We start from the raw sequence: 24818 nt of genomic DNA on the forward strand, positions 1-24818 counted from the left end.
AGTGTGCCTATTTTATAGGCGAGGGTCTGTCATCACTGAGCAGGCACAGTATGTACTCAGGAATGTTCTAGAAATGAGTCAGTGTGTTGTGGGAATCTTGAGGGTTTCACAGTCCCCTCTACTTGGGGTTGACCAAGTAATGATCCTTCGCAGGCATGCACATGCAGAAGACAGATGGTCTTTGTCTGTATGCTTCAGGAGTAGGGGAGTGGGCTCACAAGATGATATCCTGCCTCCGCAGGTTCTGTTCTTGGTCGACATTCCCTCGTTACCAGTTTATCCTGGCTTGTGTCAAGACGGGTGTTTGTGACATTCACTTGTTATCAGAGCCTTACAAATAGTGGTTTCTGTTGTTCTGGAATTGCATAAGAGACTTTCTTTGGCCCTAAATCCCTTCCCCACAGTGGAACAGGTTGGCACTTTTGTTCTGATGAACTTTATTAACCTGTTAGCTTGTAATTTTAGTATGTTGTATATACAATAGAAATTCAGGGAAGGGATTAAAATATGAATTAATAAAGCAGAGGATTTCACCAGTGTATATTTATACTGCTTCCCAAGCTGAGGAAAGGTTTTACTCTTCCTAGTGCTTCTCCCAGTGGAAATCTTTGCTATTGTAGCTGTTTGCCACTCCACTTTCCTCCTGTTTCTGGGAATCTCTCTGTACTGTTAAAAGAATTACAGTAAAACCATTAGGGCCAGATTTAAAGAAAATATTGTGGCTTTTTTCTTTTTTGTCTGTCTTTAGATTCTCAGGAAAAAATAAGTGATTTTTTTTTTTTGGAGCTGGTTTCATGAAGTTTTGTCTTTTTGGTGTGAGCATGCTGCATTTCAGAAGTAGGCAGTCATGAACTACATTTAACTCATTACAGGAGCAGCAGATTTGCTCCTTGGACCATGCAGCTTTCTTAGTTTTGTTTTACTTGTTTATTTACACTTTTTAAAGCAGCTTTAATTAGGATAGTATACTGTCTATAATGTTCTTGTTTAGAGAGTCTCTTGCTTGACCTCATGACGTGGAAGGATTTAGGCATACAGTTCTGCTGGCAAGTTTGTCCAGTTGCGTGATAATTAAGACATTTCACCAAGATAATCAAGCCATGTCACCAGGATGCTGAGACTCCACCTTAAGTTCTACCTCTTCCCTGTGTGATTGGAATCTGTGTCACAAGGAGATTGTTCTCACTGCTTCGTCATAAAGGATTCATAAAGGCAAACAATGAAGTCATAAAAGCAACTCTCCCTCAGTTGATGTTGTTTTGCTCTGTGATGTATTTGAATTTTCACTCTGGGAAACAAAAGGACCTATCCTTCTGTATTATGGATGTTCTGTAAAATCTAGTCTTCCTCTCATCCTGTAGTACTGGGTAAGGTTGCTGCATGTTTTGTCATTCCAGAGACTGCATCCTGAGTTACCTCTTAGCCTGGAAGAGCTTGAAAAAGTTTTTGTTACATTGGATGCTGATGGCAATGGCTCACTTACCCCAAAGGAGTTCACCACAGGATTCGGTGAGTTTGGAAAGCAAGTCTCCTTTATAAAGCTTTATTCGTATTCTATACTCTCCATATCAATGAAGAAGCATTTTATCTTAACAGTGTACTTAATGATGCACACAGGGAGCCAGACTATTCCCTAGATATAGCAGATAAATGTAGCAGATGAAAAAGTGATCAAATAATTAGACAAAGTGCTCCAGGGTCTTTCTCTCCTGTGTAAAATGGCAAGCCGTGGCACAATGAGACACATGATGTAGCCATCTGAATTATACCTGTTTTAAACCATGCAGCAAATCTATGAACAAATTTTGGAAAATTTCCCTTGGGGACGGGCGGGGAGGGAAATGTTTTATTTCATATCAGGTCATAAGAGTTGAGAGATAATTAAGATTATCTCTAAGATTAATGTAGAGCAATGTTGAAAATGTGTTAATACCATTGTCCTTACAGCTGTGGGAATGCTTTCTACAACAGTTTAATTCTTCAAGTGGTGTTACTTTATTTCAAAACAAAACAGAATGAGGCAATTATTACTGCGTGATGGGAGCTGCTAAGTTCTTTGTAACTGCCTGTTTTGCAACAGCACTCTTACTGTCATGTTCTGTGTTTGTGAAACGGTTGTTTTCTCCCCAGCTGTGAGGTTCCAGTTAAGATGACAATGTTAGTTATTTGGACTCTGGTTGTTTATGCAGAATCAATTTTGTACTTAAATTTTAGCTCTGCTGACTATAAGCATCAGGTTTAAGCATTTTCTCTAGAAAACTGAATCTCTTCTATGTGTGAATTGTAACATTCAATCTCCATTTAAATACAATATGTAGGCCTAGCAAATAGGACCTTTATTTTTGTTTGCAAATCATCAGTCCTATGAAATTTTAATTGTCATGTCCCACCTTTCCCATTTTAGAGCCAAGTCAAGTATCTTAAAGAATATGCTTTAATCTGCAAATTACCATTATTTAAAAATTAAATAATGTATTGCTGGTTCACTTTTCATAAGTAAATTATATCTATTTCTTAGTTAAACGAAGATTATCTTCATAATTAGTCCCAGCAAAACCAAAATTTTCTGTTAAGGGTGTTGTAAGTGGTTTGCCATCTGCAGCAGCTCTAGAGTGTAGGGATTCCTCCTGCCCAGCTGCTGGAGCCAGGACCAGAGACCCAGATGGATGTGGCTGCTGCTTCCCTGTTTGCAGGTTCAACTGGTAGTGAAGTTAAATGTGTGTCCCAGAGACACCCACACATGCGCACACACAGGCACGCAAACGACATGAACACAGTAGGCTACACAGACTGCCACAGACAAGGTGCTGCCTTCAACAGCACCTATGTATAGGATTAACATAAAATATTAGGATAGACAGTGTAAAGCATGCTACATTTTAACCTGCTACACAGGATTGACAGATACTTTCTAGGGATCCAGGCTAGGTAGTCATACATTTGGACTTTCTAGGGATCCAGGCTAGGTAGTCATACATTTGGCTATGTGATGATGATGGTGTTCCTAGTAGAAGCAGAAGCTGTACGAGATAAAGGCTGTCTTGGAAAACTAGAGAATGGACAAAGCAAAGTAGTATCTGGATAAAACTTATACTGCACCAATTAGTATGGGAGAATCCTGTTCATATTTCTACATGGTGACAAATCCAAAATTTACTGTAACCTCTCTTTGCAACATATTCTGTTGTCTCTGTCGTCAGCATGCTCTGCTGGGTGCTATGAGAAAAAATGCGAGAGAGGATTAACAAAACCAAAAACCACACCAGTATTTCTGTTTCCTTGAGTCTATGGTAACTTCTGTACTAGAATTTAGAATATAACCAAAGATCCTCTGCAGAAAATCACAGTACCCTTTTTACCTAGATTCCTTAAGAATTCTGACTTGTAGATGTTCAATAAAATAACTGGCACATTTAGAATTTGATGGAATGTGTCTGGTCTTCCCTAACTGAGTACAAGTGCATTGATTATTCCTGTGGCAGTTTCACTTCTGCATCCTCACTGTACAACTACTCTATTTCTTTATTCCTTTCTTTTTATGGATGTAGCTAAAAAGCCTGTAGCTGTTTGTTTTAGTATTCCTTGCTGGTCTGAGTATTTTTGGCTCTCTTCTCTCTATATATCCTTTTTTAATCTCCAATTCTAGGATAGTTTCAAGCTTCACCTGTTTTTTTAATTTACTTGAACCTTTCAGACCAGTTGACTTCAGTAATATCTATTCTTGCTTAGCCTCATGTTTAATTTAGACTGAATCAACTCATCTGTCAATCCATGCTTATTTCTTATAAGCAATTCTCCTATAGTGTTCTCAACATTTACGAGTGCAAATACAAGGTAAAATCATGTGTTGTTGGCTAGTGAAAAATTGTTGAGAAAGTCTAAAGATTTTCATGAAAGTCTCTCATGACTATGATATTGTGCCAATAGCCAGGAGTATCTGACTCACAGAATTACAGAATGGTTGAGGTTGGAAGGGACCTCTGGAGATCATCTGGTCCAAACTCCCCCCTCAAGCAGGACCACCTCAAGCCAGTTGCCCAGGGCTATGTCCAGATGGCTTTTGAATATCTCCAAGACAGAGACTCCGCAACCTCCCTGGGAAACCTGTGACAGTGCTTGGTTACCCTCACAGTGTTTCCTAATACTCAGATGGAACCTCCTGTGTTTCAGTTTGTGCCCATTGCCTCTGGTCCTGTCACTGGGCACAACTGAAAAAAGCCTGGCTCTGTCCTCTTTGCACTCTCCCTTCAGGTATTTATATACATTGATTATATCCCTGAGCCTTCTCTTCTTTAAGCTAAACAGTCCCAGCCCTCTCAACCTTGCCTCATATGAGATCTTTGTGGCTCTTTGTTGGACTCTCTCCAGTATGTCCATGTCTCTCTTGTACTGAGGAGCCCAGAACTGGACACAGAACTCCCAAGTGTGGCCTCTCCGGTGCTGAATAAAGGGAAAGGATCACTTTCCTCAACCTGCTGCCAATACTCTGTCAGCTGAGGATATCATTAGCCTTCTTTGCAATAAGGGCACATTGCTGGGTCCTGTTAAACGTGGTGTGCCCCAGGATCCCCAGGTCCTTTTCTGCCAAGCTGCTTTCCAACTGGGTGGCCCGCAGCATATATTGGTGCCTGGGGTTGTTCCTCCTCAGGTGCAGGACTTTGCATTTACCCCTGTTGAACTTCATAAGGTTCCTGTCAACCCATTTCTCCATACTGCCGAGGTCACTCTGGATGGCCGCACAACCCTCTATTGTATCAGCCAGTCCTCCCAGTTTGGTGTCATCTGAAAACTTGCTGAGGGTGCACTCTGCCCCATTACCCAGGCCATCAATGAAGATATTAAACCAAACTGCACCCAGTAAATATCCTTGGAGTACATCCTAGTCACTGACCTCCAACTAGACTTTGCACCACTGATCACCAACCTCTTGGCCCAGCTATTCAACCACTTTTCAGTCCACCTCAATGAATGCTCATCCAGCCTGTACATCAAGAGCTTCTCTATAAGGGTCTTGTTGGAGGCCGTACTGACGTCCAGGTAGACAATATCTACCACTCTCCCCTGATCTACTAGGCCAGTCATTTCGTCATAGAAGTTTATCAAGTTGATCAAGCATAACTTCCCCTTGGTGAATCCATGCTGACTATTCCTGATGGTTTTCTCATTTTATGTGTCTGGAAATGGTTTCCAAGATTCCATCACATTCCCAGGAATTGAGGTAAGGCTGACTAGCCAGTGGTTCCCTGCATCCTCTTTCTTGTTCTTCTCGAAGATCAGGGTGACATTTGCTTTCCTCCAGTCTTCTGTCACTTCTCCCAGTTCCCATGACTGATCTAAGATTATGAAGAGTGGCCTCACAGTGAGGCCAGCTCCCTCAGTACTCCTGGGTGTATCCCAACAGGGCCCATGGACTTACATATGTCCAGTTTACTTAAATATTCCCTGACCTGATTGATCATCTACCACCACGTGTACATCTTCCTTGATCCATCTTTTCCCTCTGGTCTCTGGAACCTGGGATTCCTGAAGGCCAGTCTTGCTAGTAAAGACTGAGGCAAAGAAGGCATTCAGTACTTCTGTCTTTTCCATGTCCTGTGTAACCAAGTCCCTTAGCTCATTGAAGGACACATTTTTCCTGGTCTTCCTTTTGTCTCCTATGTACTTATAGAAGCCCTTCTGTTTTGTTGTTTTGGTGGGGTTTTTTGTTGTTTTATTTTTGGTGTGGTTTTTTTTTTTTTTTTTTTTTTTTCCCCAAACATCCCTGTCCAGATGCAATTCCATTTGGTCTTCAGCTTTCCTAATTTCATTCCTGCAAGTCCAGACAAGATTTCTGTATTCCTACCAGGTACCCATCCTTGCTTCCACCCTCTGTGTGCTTTTTTTTTTTTTTTTTTTTTTAATACTTGAGTTTGGCTAGGAGCAACGTGTTCATCCACGAAGGCCTGCTAGCATTTTTGCCTGGCTCTTTATTCATTGGGATGGAGCTCTCTTGAGCTTGAAGGAGGTGATCGCTGAATATTAACTAGCTTTCTTGGGCTCCTCTTCTCTCTATGGCCTTATCGCAAGGGACTCTTCCAAGCAGATCCCTGAAGAGGCCAAAATCTGCTCTCCTGAAGTCCAGGGTTATGAACTTGCTTTTCACCCTCCTCCCTGCCCTCCGGATCCTGATCTCCACCATCTCATGGTCACTGCAGCTAAGGCTTTCTTTTGACTTTCACATGCCCAATGACACCCTCCTTGTTGGTGGGTATGAGGTCTAGCAGAGCACCTCTTCTCATTGGCTCTTCTGTCACTTGGAGGAGGAAGTTATCATCGGTGCACTCCTGGTTTGCTTATGTCCTGCTGCATTGTCCCTCCAACAGATATCAGGGTGATTGAAATCCCCCATGAGGTCCAGCGCCTGCAAATGTGAGGCTGTTCCTATCTGTCTGTAGAAGGCCTCATCCACTTGTTCTTCCTGGTTGGGTGGCCTATAGCAGACACCTACTATAATGTTCCCTTTGTCTGTCCTCTCTTTTAATCCTAACCCATAAGCCCTCCATCAGCTCCTCTTCTGTCCCCACACATAGCCATGCACTCTAGCTGGTCTGTCATGTAAAGGGCAACTCCCCCTCTTTGTCTTCCCTTCCTGTCCTTCCTAAAGTGCCTGTATCTCTCCATTGCAACACTCCAGTCATGGGAGCCTTCCCACCAGGTCTCCATGATCCAGTCCTTTTGTTATTAATAGAAATATCCCAAATAGATGTAAGAAACTGCTGTGGGGTCAAGTTTAGAGGAATTAAAATGCATGTGAGTCAAATGGAGGGAAATAAGTGTTAATAAAATGTCACTGTCTATAGGAAGTTTGTACAGGAATTTGAGGTACGTGTTGTAGTTTAACCTGATTGGCAGCTAAAACAACCACACGGCCTTTCCCTCACCTCCCTCTACCCCTCAGTGGGATGGGAGAGAGAATTGAAAAGGGGGAAAAAAAAAGTAAAACTCATGGGTTGAGATAAAGACAGTTTAATAGGACTGAGAGGAAGATGATGATAATAATAATAGAACATATAAACCAAGTGATGCACAGCACAATTTCTCACCACCCAAACCCAATGCTCAGCTAGTTTCTGAGCTACGATCCCACCTCCCAGATAGCTTCCCCAGTTATAAGTGAAGCATGACATTATGCGGTATGGGATATCCGTTTGATCAGTTGGGGTCAGCTTTCCCAGCTGTGTCCCCTCCCAACTCCTTGTGCACCCCCCAGCCTAATCACTGGCGGGGTGGTGTGAGAAGCAGAAAAGGCCTTGGCTCTGTGTAAGCACTGCTCAGCAATAACAAAAACATCCCTGTGTTATCAACACTGTTTTCAGAACAAATCCAAAACAAAGCCCTGTACTAGCTACTATGAACTCTACCCCAGCCAAAACCTGCATGGTGTCTTTGGTCATGTGCTAAAAAGAATGTTAAAATAGGGGGTACATTTTATCAGTAGCAGTGTTGTGGTTATTTTAGATTCGTAACTTCTATTTAAGCATAAATAAGGCCACAACATTTATAAAGTGCTTATTACTGCAATTTATGTCTTTTGTTTTATGGAGGTCTGTTTTTTTTCAGTATGTTTCTGAATTTTGAGGTGAGTGATTTACTGAAGGTTAGACATTAAACTGGGGACAAAGTCAGGCATAGAACTCGAGGCTCTTGCCATGCCTCATCCTTTTGTTGTTTCTTTAGACTCCCTTTTCTTGTAAACAAGTGTAGGTGTTTCCGTCACAAATTATATTTACTGTAAAATTTGATCTTTAGTAAGTTGCTCTTCAGTGACATTGCTTCTGATAGTAAATTCTGAAAATGCTAACGTGTGTAATTTCTAATTCTTAGGCCAGTTTCTTTTGGGGCAGATTGCTTTGAATAATGAGATGATGCAGCAATCAGAAGGTGAAACAGCCTGCCTAGTTAAATGTGAAGAGACTGTGAGTGATGATGAGGATGAAGAATTCCAGTTCTCAAATCTGATGGATCGGCTTGGAGCTAAAAAGGTTTTGGATGAGTGAGTCTTCACTGCAATACTAATGGATTGTATGATCTTTTATGATTCAGCTCTAGGTTTGATTTTAATGGAATCCAAGATGAATGACAAGAACCAAGGCTGCTCAATAACACAGTGATTCTTTGAAAATTAATTTTCTTGGTTGTCAGAGAAGATAAAATGCCATTCAATCAAAATTCCAAGAGCAAAGCTATTGTACTCCAGGCATATGAAACGTATGTTTGTGCCATAGGAAAGCTATACCATTAACACACTGATGTACCATGGGTTTTGAACAGATAATTACTAGCATGTAATCCACAGATGCCACTGATTTTCAATCAAACAATGCCCGATGACTGCTTTTTTAGCAAGGGCTATGTTTAAAGTGCCCCAGTTAACCATAGGAAAGAATGTTTTCTCCCCTTTTTCTGCTTTTTCTTCCCTCCATGCATAAGGGCATGTTGCGATTGCTCTGATAACACTACCTCTTCCAGGACCAGGATGACTCACTCTGAAACACAGAACACAAAAAGTGCTCTAAGAGTTTCTTGTGTTCACCTGACATTCATTGGTCAATCACAATGAATGTTCCAGATCAATAAAAGCACGGGGCAGAAATGGGAGAGAATCTGGACAGATAGTAGGAATCTTTAAGAAATGCATCAGTGATCCTTACCATGAAATAAAAGTGCTCATCAGTGCTTCTCTTACCTGACTGCCTGTTACAGGAAAGAGTTGATTGTCAGTCATCCTGAAAGGCTTTCATTATGAAGACATTTTTATCACCAACTTTTTCTATCCTTATCCTCGTTTTGTTCTTTAAATATAGTACTCTTTGCTGGCTAGGTTCAGGCTTACAATGTGCCTGGAAGAGAATGAGTCAGGAAGAAACAAACAAAAGAAGTTGTTCAGGAGAATTTTGGCAAAGTATTAAAAAAACCCTTTATCATTCACAGTAGAACATCTTTTTTCCCAGTATCTGCTGAACAGATTTGGAAACAAAACATTTTCTTGGTAAATCTTTAAATCAAAATTTTCAAGATGTCATGTTATGATTTTTGTAGCGGTCCCACTGTGCAATTAAAATGGGTTGAAAATTAAAGAAGACAGTACAAATGCAATTTGCTAACTTAGACAAGTAACTTAGGAGAGTGAGTCTCATTCATTTTTCATGAGGAATGTGGTTTTGATTAGCTTTCCCACTGCCCCCTCCCCATTAGATTCGTGGGAACTTCTAATAGAAGTGATGGGATGGTACAGTGTATCTCATCCATCTCCTTTGTTATCCATTCCTGTTTAGATGAAGTGTCTGGCAAGGCACCCACTAAACAAGCAGTTCCCATGATTCTCTGCACTCGTGTATGGCCAAACTTTATGATGCCTTTTTTTTTTTTTTAATAAATGCAATTTCCATCATTTCCCACCCACCTCATCCTTTTCAAATCTGGCACTGCTTGAGTAGCCCTTGGTTTTAATAAGCCTTGTATTCTGACTAGCGGTGCTCTGAAGCCTCCATCCACTAGAATGCTGTGAACATTCATTGCAGCCTGAGAAAAGTTCTCTCTTAATGAATCCTTTGTGATCTCTTCTTTCAGTGAGAGTGATGTGAAGCAACTTTGGTTGCAGCTGAGAAAAGATGAACCTCATTTACTTTCCAATTTTGAAGAGTTCCTCGTCAGAATTTTTTCCCAGCTCCAAGAAGCAGATAATGAAAAGAACGAGTTGGAATGTGCACTGAAAAAGTTAGTACTTCTCTTTGTTGGACTGTTTGTATAGTTTTACAACTATCTTACCTGCTATTTGAAGTTTTGAAATAAACAAGATATTTCAGTGACCTGAGGACTGTAATCACAAGAGTTCCCACGACTTAAAATTTTATTACTCATGAAGAGTACTAGTAAAATTATTTATAATGCAGAACTGGCTGAAATTAGCTTTTCTCTTCCAGTTAACAGATTTTGTTGAGCTTCTTTTGCAGATGTCTATTATTGCATTGCAGTTTTAAGACAATATTAAGCAATTCACTTCCAGTTAATCAGTCTGATTCCAGAGGACAGTCAGATTTACCAGCAATTTGGTAAACTGTCTGTGTGCTTTGCAAACATTGCAGGCAGAAAAGCTATAAATTTGGTTTAACTTGCCAGAGAAATGAGAGGTTTAAGATGTTAAAGCACCACAAAGCACTGATACCAGTGAAAATGTAAGTTAACAAATATATATAAACCAAACATATGAAATATAGTAAACAATATGTATTGGTTTTATATATAAAACCATATGCAATGTGTATATATAAACAAATATATTAAAAGCATATATAAAACCAAATATATAAGAACTAAAAATTAGTAGATCATCCTTTAATATGTAGCTATCTAGAGGGGAAAAAATTGTGATGCTAAATCTAAATAGAATGCAAAATGATGCTTATAGTTGAAGTTCCCCTGTATTTTTATTATAAAGTGTCACTTCTGAATTTCAGATTCTTACAGATTGAGTAATAAATGCAAATATATTGTTGAATATTTACTTCATTTGTTCAGCACTCTCCTGGCTATTCTAAGAATGTGACAAGGTTTCTGAAGAAAGAAAAAACTAAAAACATAATGTCATTAAAGATAATTGGTTTATAAAGATAGCAGTATTTTCATCTAAGTCTGCAAGTGTGGTCTTAGCCTTCAGCCAGCCAGTCAGTTGGAAACAGTGTAGAGATAGTTACGCTATTTTAGACTAGAGATTATTAATAACCATGTGTGGTGAGGGGCCTGTTGACTGGGTTTAGTGGTTTTTTTTTGTCAGACTCTTGTCAATGTTTTTTTGGGAACTGAATGAATAAATTTCTCTGTTTAGTAGCTGTGATCAGCATAGAGGTGCATGGAGAATATGTTAGCATTACCCGATGTTTCTGACTGACGTGAAATCTCTACCTTAAAAATGCGTTGGATTTTTACGCCTTTGTAGTAAAAACAGATTTTAGCTAATTTTTTCTTCCTGTTGCTCCTGATAACATCTCTAATTTCAATACATAGATTGTTGTTTTGTTTGCGGGAAGGAGTCAGAACTAGCAGAGGAGTAATATTGTCTTTGAAAACAGTGGGGATGAATAACTCATTTTAAACTATGTACAAATAACAGCAAAGCTCAAGACAAGATGATACAGAGCGGGGAAAATTGTGGTTTTTTTTCATACCCACATACTTATTAGCATTAAGATGCATGTGTCTGCATAGACTGGCCAGGATTTACTGTGGGGTCACAGAAGATAAGGGATGTTGCTTATTGAGGTCTTACCATATCTCCTTGGTTCTTCTTGACTGGTGACATAGTACCCTTTGGAAGTTGAGAAGGAATGTGATCTTTCATCTTTCCATGCTGACTCACCTCTGTGAGTCATTAGGCAATAATGCAGTCTACTCTCAGCCTTTTGTCTCCTTTCCTGGATGTAGGCTGTACTTTTGTCTAAAGTTGTTCCTTTTTTTCTAACCTGGATGCTCTGTGAAGCTTCATGTGCATGTACTGGGATCTTTATGTCCTGCCAATCTATGCTGTCAAACCATTACATTCTTCTATACCTAATTTTTTGTCTTTTCTTCTAGAGCTTTCACACATGCATATTTTCAGTCATGAACCTGAATCCTGTGGTCAGAGAGCCACGAGTTTCCTCCTGTCCTCATTCAATAGATACAGTATGCTGCTGCTGTTCCCATTTGTAGGTCCGGCTAGTAGTGGGGCTGAACGTATATTCTCAGTACACGCACATGCATAAACACCACAGGTGGGGGACTGTGCAGATTAATACTAATTAGAAAGCAGTGCCTCTACTGGCGCCCACAAGCAGCATTCATACAAACATGAAGGATGACAGCCTGATCCTATTTCTCCCACCCAGTTTATCAGGAGTGAATTTTATTAGTGAAAACATACACACATGCAGCCCTCCCTCACACTTACTTTATTCAGAAACAAACCTGCTTTCACAGATCCTTTGCATATTAGTGTGGACTTTAGTCTACCTAATGTCCCTGCCTGCACCCTGGGCCCCTTACCCATTCTTTGACTCAAACCTTGGGTCTCTCTGGATGTGGGTCTCCTAATCACTGGCTGGTTCAGCTGGATTGAATTGCTACCAGAGTGTGTTCATTTGCTCGCTCATTAACAATCACAGATCCTTCAGATACTAGAATGAGGCTTTTTAAGTCCATCTAATGCCCGTACCAAGACCCTAGTCCCTTTACCTCCAGTTATCAGCTCAGACCTTGAGTTTTTACAGATGGAGATCATCTCCTCCTCACTGGCTAGTTCAGCTTGAAGTATGCTAATGAATAACACCCACACAGAATAGACACTGAGTTCACACAGTTAGATAAAAGGATGTAATAAGAAGATAGCATAGTGTGCGATAACTGGACACAGGGCTTGACCAGACAAATATACTAACCATCAGATTGCTTACACCTGACTAAGCCACTTATGCCCTGCTTCACATCCACCTTGGTCCTTTTCTCTATCCTTGTTTCCTCATAAATAAAAAAATTTGTCCCTAAATATTATTTTTGACATTGGTCTCAGTTTTTCTACATCTGTAAGCAAATTTCATATTTCTGATATTGGTCCCTAAGTAATCTTGCCCTTACATGGTGTTACTGATGTGGTTATCTAGATGCTGTTTTCCTGGGCAAGATTCTCCTCCCCAAAAGGTGCCAAATACTGTCCTTCAGATAGCTATGAGGTAGCTATTCTAACTCCTAGAATACCTGTGAAAGCCATCCATCAGGGTGCTATCTGTAACTGTTTTCAGTTTCTCGCTGTTATTTTTTATGTCCAGCAATTTCTTATATAATGCCCAGTAGTTTCTCATGCTCTGTTCAGTTAGTTAATCCTCAGGCTAAAGGCCTAGTCATATCAACATTTTAACACTTCATCTATACCAATGTTAACATGTCTCTTACAAACCTGTTCTTGTAGCTCAGTAAACTTATTTATAAGTTTATAATACATATGTATAACATGCAGCATGATCCTGCATAGAGGAAATTTGTGATACTTTGTTGGATGTTACTCAAAGGCATAGGGCTGATCTCCCTGAGAATTTTTTTATATATATATATATTTATTTATTTATTTTTAAATATGTGTATATATATATACATGAGCATGTATATTTAAAGAAACCTTCTATATGCTAAGTAAGTTTTTTTCCCTAGGAAAAACTGTTGGTAACTTTTAAATAGTCTTTGAGAAGAGATTTGCATATTGTACTGTCTACTGCTGACCCTCTTACAGATACCAGTATTTTTGTCCTTTGGACATGTAAATTATGGCACTGTGCACACTTAGTGTGTGAGTATTTTTATTACTTTGTAACAGGACATAATTTTTTCTAGTAATAAGTCTACTTTGGTATTTCAGATAAACTGACCCACTCTGATTTTGTCAGATATTAACCTCACTACAGTTTTATATTTTATTTTTAGCAGTTAAGATGGTTGTTGGAGAAGAAACTTAAAACCTACCACTATGATGCCTTAGTTAAAGAGTTTCCACAAAGATTCCTAACAAGATATCAAATATATTCCTGATACACTCACAGAAGAGGTCCATCAGTGCATCAGACATATTCTGTGCCAATATAACCATGAGCCCATTTCTCTTTTTAGGTGATGTGTAATTCTGATTCAGTAGAACAACAGCCAAAATACTGCTGATGAGTTTTTACATAGAACTGAACACACTTTAAGGAAAAGAAAAGAAACAGCCACATTTTTATCCTAGAACTGGTGTTCTCCTCACTGGTGTCTATCATTGTAAAGGAACTGATGATGAACTGTTGCCTATATTTGTAGATTTTAAGGCAAAATGAAAAAAACAAGAGGTTTGAACCCTCTCCTTTCAAAAACAGTAATTTGCTTCTTTATTTCTTTTCATTTAAACAAAGTGAGAGATTTTTGCTACAGTAATGTATCAAACCAAATCAGACCATATTTGGTCTGGTGCTGGAATCAGCAATAGTGAAGCTGTGCACTGGAAGTGTGGACTGGTAGCTCCATGCATTCATCCATTTTGCTTTTGACATCTACACAGCGGATACAATTTTTGTTTGCCAGAGTAAGTTAGTTTTCCTTGATTTTTTGATATTTGTATTTAATTTTAAGTGCTAATTTTAAATTAGCTGCTTAAATCTAGCAGTGGTGGGTTTTAAATAATAGGGTGATATACTGAGTGGGCAAAAAAGCAGTAGATGAACTTCATTGTAGATAAATGTAAGGAAGATAAAATAATTTGTCATGCTTATATGATGCTGAGCTTCAAATAGGAGAAAGCTCTTCAGGTCATTGCAGAGAGCTTCCTGAAATCAGTTCAGGGTACAATGGCAGCCAAAAAAACCCCAGTAAAATGCTATGCATGATCAGGAAGGGCACTGAGAACATGACAAAGCATGGTTTTGCCACTACATAGAATATTGGTGCACCCACGTCTTGAGTACTGAGTGAAGTTCTGGTCTCTGCAACATAAAAAGACTGCAGTGGAATGAAGAAAGGTACAGAGGATGGCAACTCAGTGGTTAAAAGAATCGAACAGCTATTCTGAGAGAGTTATTTTTAAAATTTTATCTCTTGAGTGAGGACGTAAAGGCTGGAGTGGGATATGATAGACCTTTACAAAACCATGGGACCACTGACTAGGCTGAATGAGGAACTGTTATTCTTCAAATCCCTAGCAGTAGAACCAAGGGACATTTAATAAGACTGGTAGGAAGTAAGCTTAAAACAAATCAGAAAGAGACTTTTTTTTCTAATAGCAGGTAAAATCTTCAACTGCCATTAGCTCTGCCTGCCTCTGTGCTTTGCATTTGAAAGACAAACCTAGTAAAAAGGTGGACTGTGTTTCAAACAACAGAGTTCTCAACAGAGAAGACATAAAGGTAAAGGGGAAGGGAAGGATGAACTGAATTCTAATTGAGCTTAGCATGGGACAGTGTCAGAGTCCACCTTCAGTGGAAGAAGAGGAGAATCATCATCTCAGAAGATTAGTGCACAAAGTGCAGAAATCACTGTAATTTTTAAGGGGAAAAAAGAACTATTACAACAAACTGCATGAACAGCAATTGTGAAACCCAAACAATTCACGTGAATGGGCAGAAATTAAACCCTTGTGAGTGTGTTGATCCTGAACTTATCATATGAACTTAGTGAACTCACGTTCTGTTCTGTTTTGGTTAATGATGTGCTTAACAACAGCACTGTCTCCCTTTCATCTCCGTCTCTGTTTATTCCACAGCATTACTGGCTAAAGAAAGAATATAAAATATTTCTGAAATTATACATTTATGCATTGAGTAAAACTGGATGGTATGATCCTAGGGAATAGAGATTTTAATCAAAACAGTTTGTGTTTTTCACATCACAGTGATATGCCCTTATGGCTTTAATTTTTTCCTCTGACTGCATGTGGGGAGTATTTGCCACCTAATGTATTGTATTATTTCTTCTGCTGCTTGTTAGTTAATGTTATGTATAATTGTGTTACACTTTTGATTGTAATGGTTATTATTTTATCTTTCTGTTTAATTTGATCAGAATTAAGAATGGCAAACCATTAATTAAATGCTTGGGGAGTATTCAGCCTGCAGAAATGGCACGTGCTTATGTGCCAAACCCAACTAAAAAGATTCCTATGTCCAGAGGTACCTGCTGGATGTATTCTTGATGGTGCTGCCATATCCTTTGCTTCTAAACACATAAAAGGAACAAAATATCTAAATGAAGAGCTTAATAATACGAGACTAAAGTTATTCTTCCTGTCACACAGAAACAAAGAAAATCTTTGTCATTCCCATGGAAACACTAACTGCTGGGCAATGTGTTCTGCCTGTGCAAAGTTACAGGGGTTTTCAGTACATAGTCTGTCTAGCCCTGATCAAAGTCACATTACACTGCAGGAATACAGTATTTTTAAATATGATCTTAGCATCTCTGCCATACCTTCCTAGATAATTGTTAATACTTTATGAATTTGTGTAATTTTATTCCATTGACAAGTGCTAATTTCTTAGGAAGCATTTTCTTAGTTTTAAGAACGTAAAATTTGAGATCAGTATAGAACCTGAGTTTATAAGGGGAATAAGGCAGCAAAAAGGGCTTCTGCATTTTCTGACACTATTGGAAGCATTGCAGTCACATGAAGAGGCCCTTTTCTGGGCTGCTATTCTCACCTAATCAGAGTTTACAAAAATCTAAGTGACAGCAATCATTTTTCTCAAATTGATGTGACTTGATGGTTGTTTATTGCTGCTGTAAATCCTGAGAAAATGCCCCCCCCCCCCCCCCCTTTTTAACCTGTGACTGAAAAAGCAAGCTGGCAATGTCAAATGTTCTGATGTTAAAAGCGGAAAAGACTTATTTCTGGTGTTTCTCACTCCTGTTAGCTTAGGTAAATTTTTTGAAGTTTCTTTATGATTTGCTGGGCTTTAACTGAGAAGAGAATCAGACCTTTAGTAAGTAAAAACATAGAATCTGTAGGGCATCATGTACAAAACAAAATAGTAGCTATCCAGTTTACAAAATTAATGGCTTTTTTTCTACTGTATATTCCTTCTCTTGCTCTTATTGATGTGAATGCCCTAGGAGATTATGTACTTTATCTGTAACATGCATTCTGCAGAGTGCTCGAGGAGCAGCTCTAACAAGAGGAATGTGGGGAAATATATCAGTAGTGTTATATAAATGCCCTATTAATCTCTAATAAAAATCTTTCTAGGATGTCTCCTGAGTTTGATGCAAAGTGAGTTTTGTTTTTCAGTTTCTGGATTAATGAAAAAAGAATAGAATAGAAGCAGAACAAAGCAGCTGTCTTGTTCCCTTTCAACAGTTAATTTTTTTCTGCCCGAACTAAAGCACCTGCTCAATGTAATCCTTCATGTATCAAACTGCAGTGACATTAATTGCAATATTCTATGGGAAAAGTGAGCTTTGTTAGTCCTTTTTTCCTACAGTCACATGCACTTGTGCAAAGCATATTTATTTCTGTTCCTCAGCTGGGCTTTTCAAATTTGTTTCAGCAAAGCTCTTAGAGAGGCAGTAAGGTAGCTTTCAAGAAGGACTTTCAAGAAGTCTGTTCTAACTAAAACATCTTAGACATAATAGAAGTAGCTCATTCAATGCTCTAGAATGGTGAACAATGCAGTTCCAGGGTGAAAAAAATGAAGTTGCAGTGAAAATACTTTTAACTGGCTAACTTAGGCTCTGGTATTGTTAGTATTGTCACTAGGAATCTCTGTTTGTTAAACTTAAGATTTAGTAGTCATTAAAATTGCACAATGAACATCAGCTTTATATGGAAACATCAGTTGTGTAGCTTTATTAGCCTTTGACCTGTTGAAGCTTTCCTTCCATGAGAACAAAATAAAAATTTAATCTGTGATCTTTCCTGCACAAAAATTCCTATTTTCTTAACTCTAGAACGTTCTCTGGAGTCTTGTGTTAAGGCAGAAATGTGGGGCTGTCATGGTTTAACTCCAGCAGATAACTAAGCACCACACAGCCACTTGCTCACCCCTCTCCCGCCTCCCCCCAAGGATATGGGGAGGAGAATGGAAAAAAAAACCTTGTGGGTTGAGATAAAGACAGTTTAATAGGATAACAAATTAATAATAATAATAATAAGCAGCAGCAAGTGATGCACAAATACAATTGCTCACCACCTGCAGAAGAACAACCCAACGCCCAGTCTGTTTCCAAGCAGCGATCCCACCTCCCGGCTAGCTCCCTGTTATATCTGGAGCATGATGCTATATGGTATGGAACATCCCTTTGGCCAGTCAGGATCAGCTGTCCTGGCTATGCTCTCCCAGCTTCTTGTGCACCTGGCAGAGTGTGGGAAGCTGAAAAGTCCTTGCTTAGTGTAGACGCTACAACTACCTAGCCACAACTGAAACCATCAGTGTGCTATCAACATTGTTCTCATACTAAATCCAAAACACAGCACTATACCAGCAACTAGAAAGAAAATTAACTCTCTCAGCCAAAACCAGGACAGGGGCTTAGCTCATAATGTGAGCCATGACTTGAAGTAATGCTACAAAGACCCACTCAGTATGTTTTTATCTCTTACTAGGAAAATTGCTGCTTATGATGAAGAAATTCAACATCTCTATGAGGAAATGGAACAGCAAATTAAAAAGGAGAAAGAACAGTTTCTCTTGAAAGTGAGTGTCTCTTTCTTATTGTTACCATGGATTTTGCTCCCACTTCCAGTGGTTTTATACTCATTCTGGGTGTGAAATGAAAGCCCACAAAATGTGTTTCACAACAGAGTAAGAAAAATACATCATTTGCCTCACTGTGACTTTTGTACTGATCCAGGCTCTGCAGCTTCAAACTAAGTGACTTGTTGGGTGAGAGGAGCGTTGATGTCCTGTGCTCAGTGGCTGGCATACTGTAGCAGCTGGCATTCTTTTGAAAGTCAACTGAACAACAGTCTCGTTGTATTATCGATGCTGCTATAGGTCCAACTTCTGATCAGAATTAGGAAAAATGCTCTCTGAGGTTGTTCAGAACAGCACTAATCCTGTTCAGTTCTGCACTCTCTGCTTTTGAGGAGGGGATAAGTTCTCACTGGAGAGCAACAACAGATAAATCAAGCGATGGTAATTTCTGAAAACACCACAGCTATTTGCAAAATAAAAATAGGTCAGATTCTTTTTTCACTGCCATGGTGCTTCCAGAAAACCTGACAATGAATTCCTTTTCTTGCGAAGTGTCCTTTAAATCTCCTCTACTGCTTGTATAGTCTATTCTTTGGATTTTTCTGTCCTGTTTTTTTCTCCTACAACGAGGAAACTAACAAGAACTCCCAGTATGCACCAGGAAAGAGTCATCTTAGAATCATTTAGGTGGGAAGGCACCTATACTGCTGCTAACTTTCAAACTAGATCAGGTTGCTCAGGCACTTGTCCAATTGAATTTTGAGTACGCAAATGATGGAGATTCCATAGCTTCTCTGGGTGGCCTGGGACAACTAATCATGAGCTACTGGCTCATGTCTTTTTGTTCTCTTGAAAGCAATCATATAAATGAAACCAGTATATGGTTTCAAACAACACATGGTACACAAAATGTTGCCAAAACTAGTGGATTTCCATCAGTTATTGCCTCTATTTTCAATCAGATATGATATCTAAAAAATCCTTTTGTGATTCAAATATATGAAGTAATTTCTTTTGTTTCCTGAGATAAAGTGTGTTAGAGCAAAAAGAGCCTTAATCAGCTAAGGAATCAGTCTTTTCACTTGCCTCACAGGCTAGTGAACCTGATTCATAGATGTCAAGTTTTTTTTCCATTCCAAGCTGAGAGCAGTTTTTAGTGGTGGATGAGGTGAACCCTTTATATAAAGTTTGCATATCAGCTGAAGGATAAAAAGTATTTGCAACTTTGCCTGACAGCAGTTGTAGAAGAAATGGTTTATATGCTCTTAATAACCCACAATTGAAGTTGTATTGAAAATCCTAAACCAACACTTTTCCATAAGCAATGATTGTTAGATCTCGTTATTAGTTATATATTTGAGATAAAGCCATTTCTTTCAAGCTTTTTCATTAAAGCTTCCCGCTGAAGCTATTTACAGTTTAGTCAACATTCACACTAATGGTTGTCAGACACTCTAGAAGTATTGTTTCTTGGCATGACTGTTTTGGGGAGATCTGACTGTTAAATTCTTTCTCTAATGCAAAGTTTCACAAAGACTCACAAAGACTGGTGGGGTCGACATGCTGGAGGGAAGGAATGCCATCCATAGGGACCTTGACAGGCCAGAGAGGTGGGCCCATACGAACCGCATGAAGTTCAACAAGGCCAAGTGCAAGATCCTGCACATGGGTCAGCACAATCCCAAGCACAGCTACAGGCTGGGTGAGCAATGGATTGAGAGCAGCCCTGAGGAGAAGGACTTGGGGGTGTTGGTTGATGAAAAGCTCAACATGAGCCGGCAACCTGTGCTTGCAGCTCAGAAAGTCAACTGTGTCCTGGGCTGCATCAAAAGAGGTGTGACCAGCAGGTCAAGGCAGGTGATTCTGCCCCTCTACTCTGCTTTTGTGAGACCCCACCTGGAGTACTGCGTCCAGCTCTGGGGGCCCCAGTACAGGAGAGACATTGAGCTGTTGGCGAGAGTCCAGAGGAGGGCCATGAAGCTGATCAGAGGGCTGGAGCACTTCTCCTGTGAGGACAGGCTGAGAGAGTTGGGGCTGTTCAGCCTGGAGAAAAGGTGGCTCCGGGGAGATCTAATTGTGGCTTACCAGTACCTGAAGGGGGCCTACAGGAAAGATGGTGAGGGACTGTTTGTCAGGGAGTGTAGTGACAGGACATGGGGTAATGGGTTTAAGCTGAAGGAGGGTCAATTTAGATTAGATGTTAGAAAGAAATTCTTCACTGTGAGGGTGGTGAGGTACTGGAACAGGTTGTCCAGAGAGGTTGTGGAGGCCCCATCCCTGGAAGTGTTTAAGGCCAGGTTGGATGAGGCTTTGGGCAACCTGGTCTAGTGGAGGGTGTCCCTGCCCATGGCAGGGGGGGTTGGAACTAGATGATCTTTGAGGTCCCTTCCAACCCAAACCATTCTATGATTCTATGATGACTTCATAGCCTGGAGAGCTGCATTGATATAATAAAAAAGGGGAATTACTATGGCTTGAATGAAGAGCAGCTCTTGTAGAATGTATTTTAAGAAATTGGTAAGATGCAAATAAGTACAAATTGCTATTTGCAATACTTAATACCCTGCTGAATGAAGATTGTACAAAAGGGGCAGTTGGTTATATATTCTTCCACATAAAAAGTCAGTAAACATGCATTTGATTACCCCAGGACATGTACTGCTGATGGGGAAAAGCATGTAGGAACCACTGCTTGTCTTGAGGGAATTTTTATTTTTGTTTAGAGGCATTTTCCTGGGCACCTACTCTAGAGAGTAGAAGCCTGTTGTGGAGGAATAGGACAGATTTTCAGCTGATACGAACTGCTGGAACCTGATTTTACTCAGGGGAGGTCTGACAATTTGTCTCAGCTGAGGAGTGTCTGAAGGAGTAATCCCAAATAGGACTGGAGTTCCTAGTGATTGCAGGATACTTAGTGGACAGATTGATATAATTGCTGAGTGAATGGCAGAGCATGAAGCCCAGATCACTTGCTTATACCAACAGAACATCTGTGACAAATTGTTGTTAGTGATGGATTTTAAAGGTAGCAGGTATTGTTTCTTTTACTTCAACCTCAGTTACTGTGCTGCAGCAGCCTGTATCTCCTATGTTAATCCTGATATCTTGTATGTGAGTTACAATATGACTCCATAATAATTTAAATTTGTCCAGGTTGTTTCCATCGATACATTCTCATCACTTCTCTGTCAGCAGTTGTCTGGTTCAGGAAACCAAATGTGCGGAAAGCTATTCACTGTTTTGCTGGGTTTTTTTCTGCTTGTTTAGCTCTCTGAAACAGCTCACTGCTACAACAGATGAGCATGAATCCTAGTGTATAGGAGGATGAGGGTATGTGTAGCTGGGAGTGGAAGGATGCGTTGTAGCTTTATTGATTTAGGTTGGCTAAGCTCCTAAGGCTCATGCCTAAGGTAGAATACTTCTGCCTCCACTTTGTAGACTTGATGCCTACTCATGTGCAATCAGCACATCCTGGAGCAACTGCAGGCATTGAAGTTGCTGGACTACACCAGTTTACAGAAGCTCAGAGTCTGGATTCATGAGTGATATCGTCCCTAAATTGAGTTCTATCAGTAACACGTTATGTTCACTGTGCAAAGCTTGCCTATTATTTTCATGCGTGATTCCTTATATCTCCTCCTGCCGATGAAATCATGCTGTTAATGTTAATCCGTTTCCTCTTTGAATTTTGCAGGACACAGAGAGGTTTCAGTGCTACAGTCAAGAGCTGGAGTGCAAGCTCCTGTCAAAAGAACAAGAACTGGAACAATTGGTTCAAAAACAGAAAAGGGTATTAACCAATATCCTTCAGAGTTAAGAAACAGATTATTTTTATTTATTCATATGGTTAGGTACTATTTGAGGTCCCAAAAATGCAAGTTGGTGTGATGTGGTTCTGCGAAACTGTGACCCTCTGTTGGTTTTGTGTCATGAGTGTAGATACCAGAATGCATTTAAAAGTGGAGTTATGACTGCTAGACTTAAACATATGTGCTTAGGAAAAATGTTACCCTCTATTCCTAAAGCAGTTTTCCTTTTATATGATAAAATGAAAAAAAAAAAAAAAAGAAGCCCCAGGTATTCTCCCCAGGTGCTAGGTTAATTTTATGAAAATGGAGCAGAATTCCACTTCCTTCAATGTGCTGGGAACTGGCTTAATGCCCAGACAGTTCAAGATGAGAGAGCAATGATTTGGGTCTTATAATGTACACCTTTACTCAGAGCTTGTACCAACTACTCATTTACTTTTTTTGGACAATTCAGCACTGTGAACTTGAAATGCTTCCTCCTGAACAACCTGCTCCTGATACATCTCTCTGTGATAACAGTTTTATAGCAGTGCATGGTTCTCTTGCATCTTGCACAGTAACAGCTTGTCAAGTTTCCATATTAAAGCCTGATGTGTTTTACTTCTTAAAATGCATGGCCTGCTTGAGGAAGCAGCATCTTTCTGCATGTATAAACATGCTGTAAAGTGTCTCCAAGGTCACTACATGAAAGACTAGATTTGGGGAAGGCGGGTAGCACTGGAATTTAATGGGCTGAAATGGAATACTGTGAAACTAACTGTCGTGGTTTAGCCCCAGCTGAAAACCAGGACAACCAACACCCTTTGTAGAATATGAATGTAAAATATATGTAAAATTTCTTTTCCTGTCAACAGTACTTGGGAATGCCAGTCCTGGGAAGTAGGAGAGAAGAAGAGGGGAAGGGAAGGAAGAGCAAAATGTTTGGGGGGAGTTTCCTAGTTGTGTGCACTTTTTAGATACTCTTCTGAGGAATGAATCCAAGTCCTGCTGAAACTCATGGGAATTGTAGGATTGTACTTGAATAAGAGGGGAAACAAACGTCTAGTTTACTATAATTATGCACATTTAGCTGATAAGGATATAGGACTGAACTAAAAGGTGATTACATAATTGAAATCAACTGCCTGATGTTAATTACTTTTGTTCAGTACCACGGTGAATCAGAATAGATTTGGTTTTATGCAGGCTGTTTACCACATTGCAGCACTATAGTGAAATAATCTATACTTTGAAGATATCTATGGGGGCACACAAATTAGAAAATTTTAGGCTGAAGCTAACTGCAAAAATATAAGAAATTATTTATCTTAATTTTATAATGATTATATTTTAATATTCTTTTTTTTTTCTTCTTTTTTTTCTTTAAAGCTATGTTTATAACTTAGTTATCAACCAATAGTTCTGTAAAACCCTTTTCCTGTCATTCTCTAAAACATACGTGTTCTAAATTTGGTATAAAAATCACAGAAGCTATTCATGCAAATACAGAGAAATTGTCTGAGCAGCCAGGGATCAGGATAAGAAAGCTAAAGCCCCGATAAAATTAAATCTGGTCAGATGTCCAAGTGGATATCAGTGATGAGTGGCGCTCCTCAGGGGTTGGTATTGGAACCAGCACTGTTTAACATCTTTGTCGGCAACATGGACAGTGGGATCGAGTGCACCCTCAGCGAGTTTGTCGACGACACCAAGCTGTGTGGTGTGGCCGACAGGCTGGAGGGAAAGGATGCCATCCAGAGGGACCTTGACAGGCCAGAGAGGTGGGCCCATACGAACTGCATGAAGTTCAACAAGGCCAAGTGCAAGATCCTGCACATGGGTCAGCACAATCCCAAGCACAGCTACAGGCTGGGTGAGCAATGGATTGAGAGCAGCCCTGAGGAGAAGGACTTGGGGGTGTTGGTTGATGAAAAGCTCAACATGAGCCGGCAACCTGTGCTTGCAGCTCAGAAAGTCAACTGTGTCCTGGGCTGCATCAAAAGAGGTGTGACCAGCAGGTCAAGGCAGGTGATTCTGCCCCTCTACTCTGCTTTTGTGAGACCCCACCTGGAGTACTGCGTCCAGCTCTGGGGGCCCCAGTACAGGAGAGACATTGAGCTGTTGGCGAGAGTCCAGAGGAGGGCCATGAAGCTGATCAGAGGGCTGGAGCACTTCTCCTGTGAGGACAGGCTGAGAGAGTTGGGGCTGTTCAGCCTGGAGAAAAGGTGGCTCCGGGGAGATCTAATTGTGGCTTACCAGTACCTGAAGGGGGTCTACAGGAAAGCTGGAGAGGGACTGTTTATGAGGGAGTGTAGTGATGGGCCAAGGGGTAATGACTTTAGACTAAAAGAGGGTAGATTTAGATTGGACTTAAGGAAGAAATTTCTTTACGATGAGGGTGGTGAGGCACTGGAAGAGGTTGCCCAGAGAGGTTTTGGATGTGTGTCACCCCCCAGCAGTGTTTAAGGCCAGGTTGGATGGGGCTTTGGGCAACCTGGTCTAGTGGAGGGTGTCCCTGCCCATGGCAGGGGGGGTTGGAACTAGATGATCTTTGAAGTCCCTTCCAACTCAAACCATTCTATGATTCTATGATCCTTCTAATGATGTAATGAGTGAGATAATTTTATTCAGATGATTGATGGCATTTGAAACTTTTGTCATTCAACCAGGTGATTAGTACCTATTGTCAATCATATATGCAGTTTTTTGTGGATTTGGGTTTTTTTTGTATGGCAGCCTAACCTGTTTATTTGAATGCTTAACTCATAGTGTAGTTATAGCCAGTGCTTTGTACATATATTTACGTGTATTT

General features: G+C 40.0%; 1 protein-coding gene across 4 annotated transcripts in view; it reads left to right on the forward strand.

Moving 5' to 3' along the window:
- The window catches only part of CRACR2A (calcium release activated channel regulator 2A), a 70692-nt gene that overhangs the window by 16495 nt on the left and 29379 nt on the right, over positions 1-24818 (forward strand). For all 4 annotated transcript variants that reach the window (XR_012837114.1, XR_012837113.1, XM_075762604.1 and 1 more), the window contains exons 3-7: positions 1398-1509; positions 7864-8032; positions 9610-9756; positions 18128-18218; positions 21913-22008. Coding sequence is in view for 2 of the 4 variants with exons in the window: in XM_075762604.1 (XP_075618719.1) it covers positions 1398-1509; positions 7864-8032; positions 9610-9756; positions 18128-18218; positions 21913-22008 (615 nt within the window). In the remaining 2 variants the exon portion in view is untranslated. The remainder of the gene's footprint in view (positions 1-1397; positions 1510-7863; positions 8033-9609; positions 9757-18127; positions 18219-21912; positions 22009-24818) is intronic.

Source organism: Balearica regulorum, chromosome 1 (assembly GCF_011004875.1).
Source record: "Balearica regulorum gibbericeps isolate bBalReg1 chromosome 1, bBalReg1.pri, whole genome shotgun sequence".
Classification (NCBI taxonomy): domain Eukaryota; kingdom Metazoa; phylum Chordata; class Aves; order Gruiformes; family Gruidae; genus Balearica; species Balearica regulorum.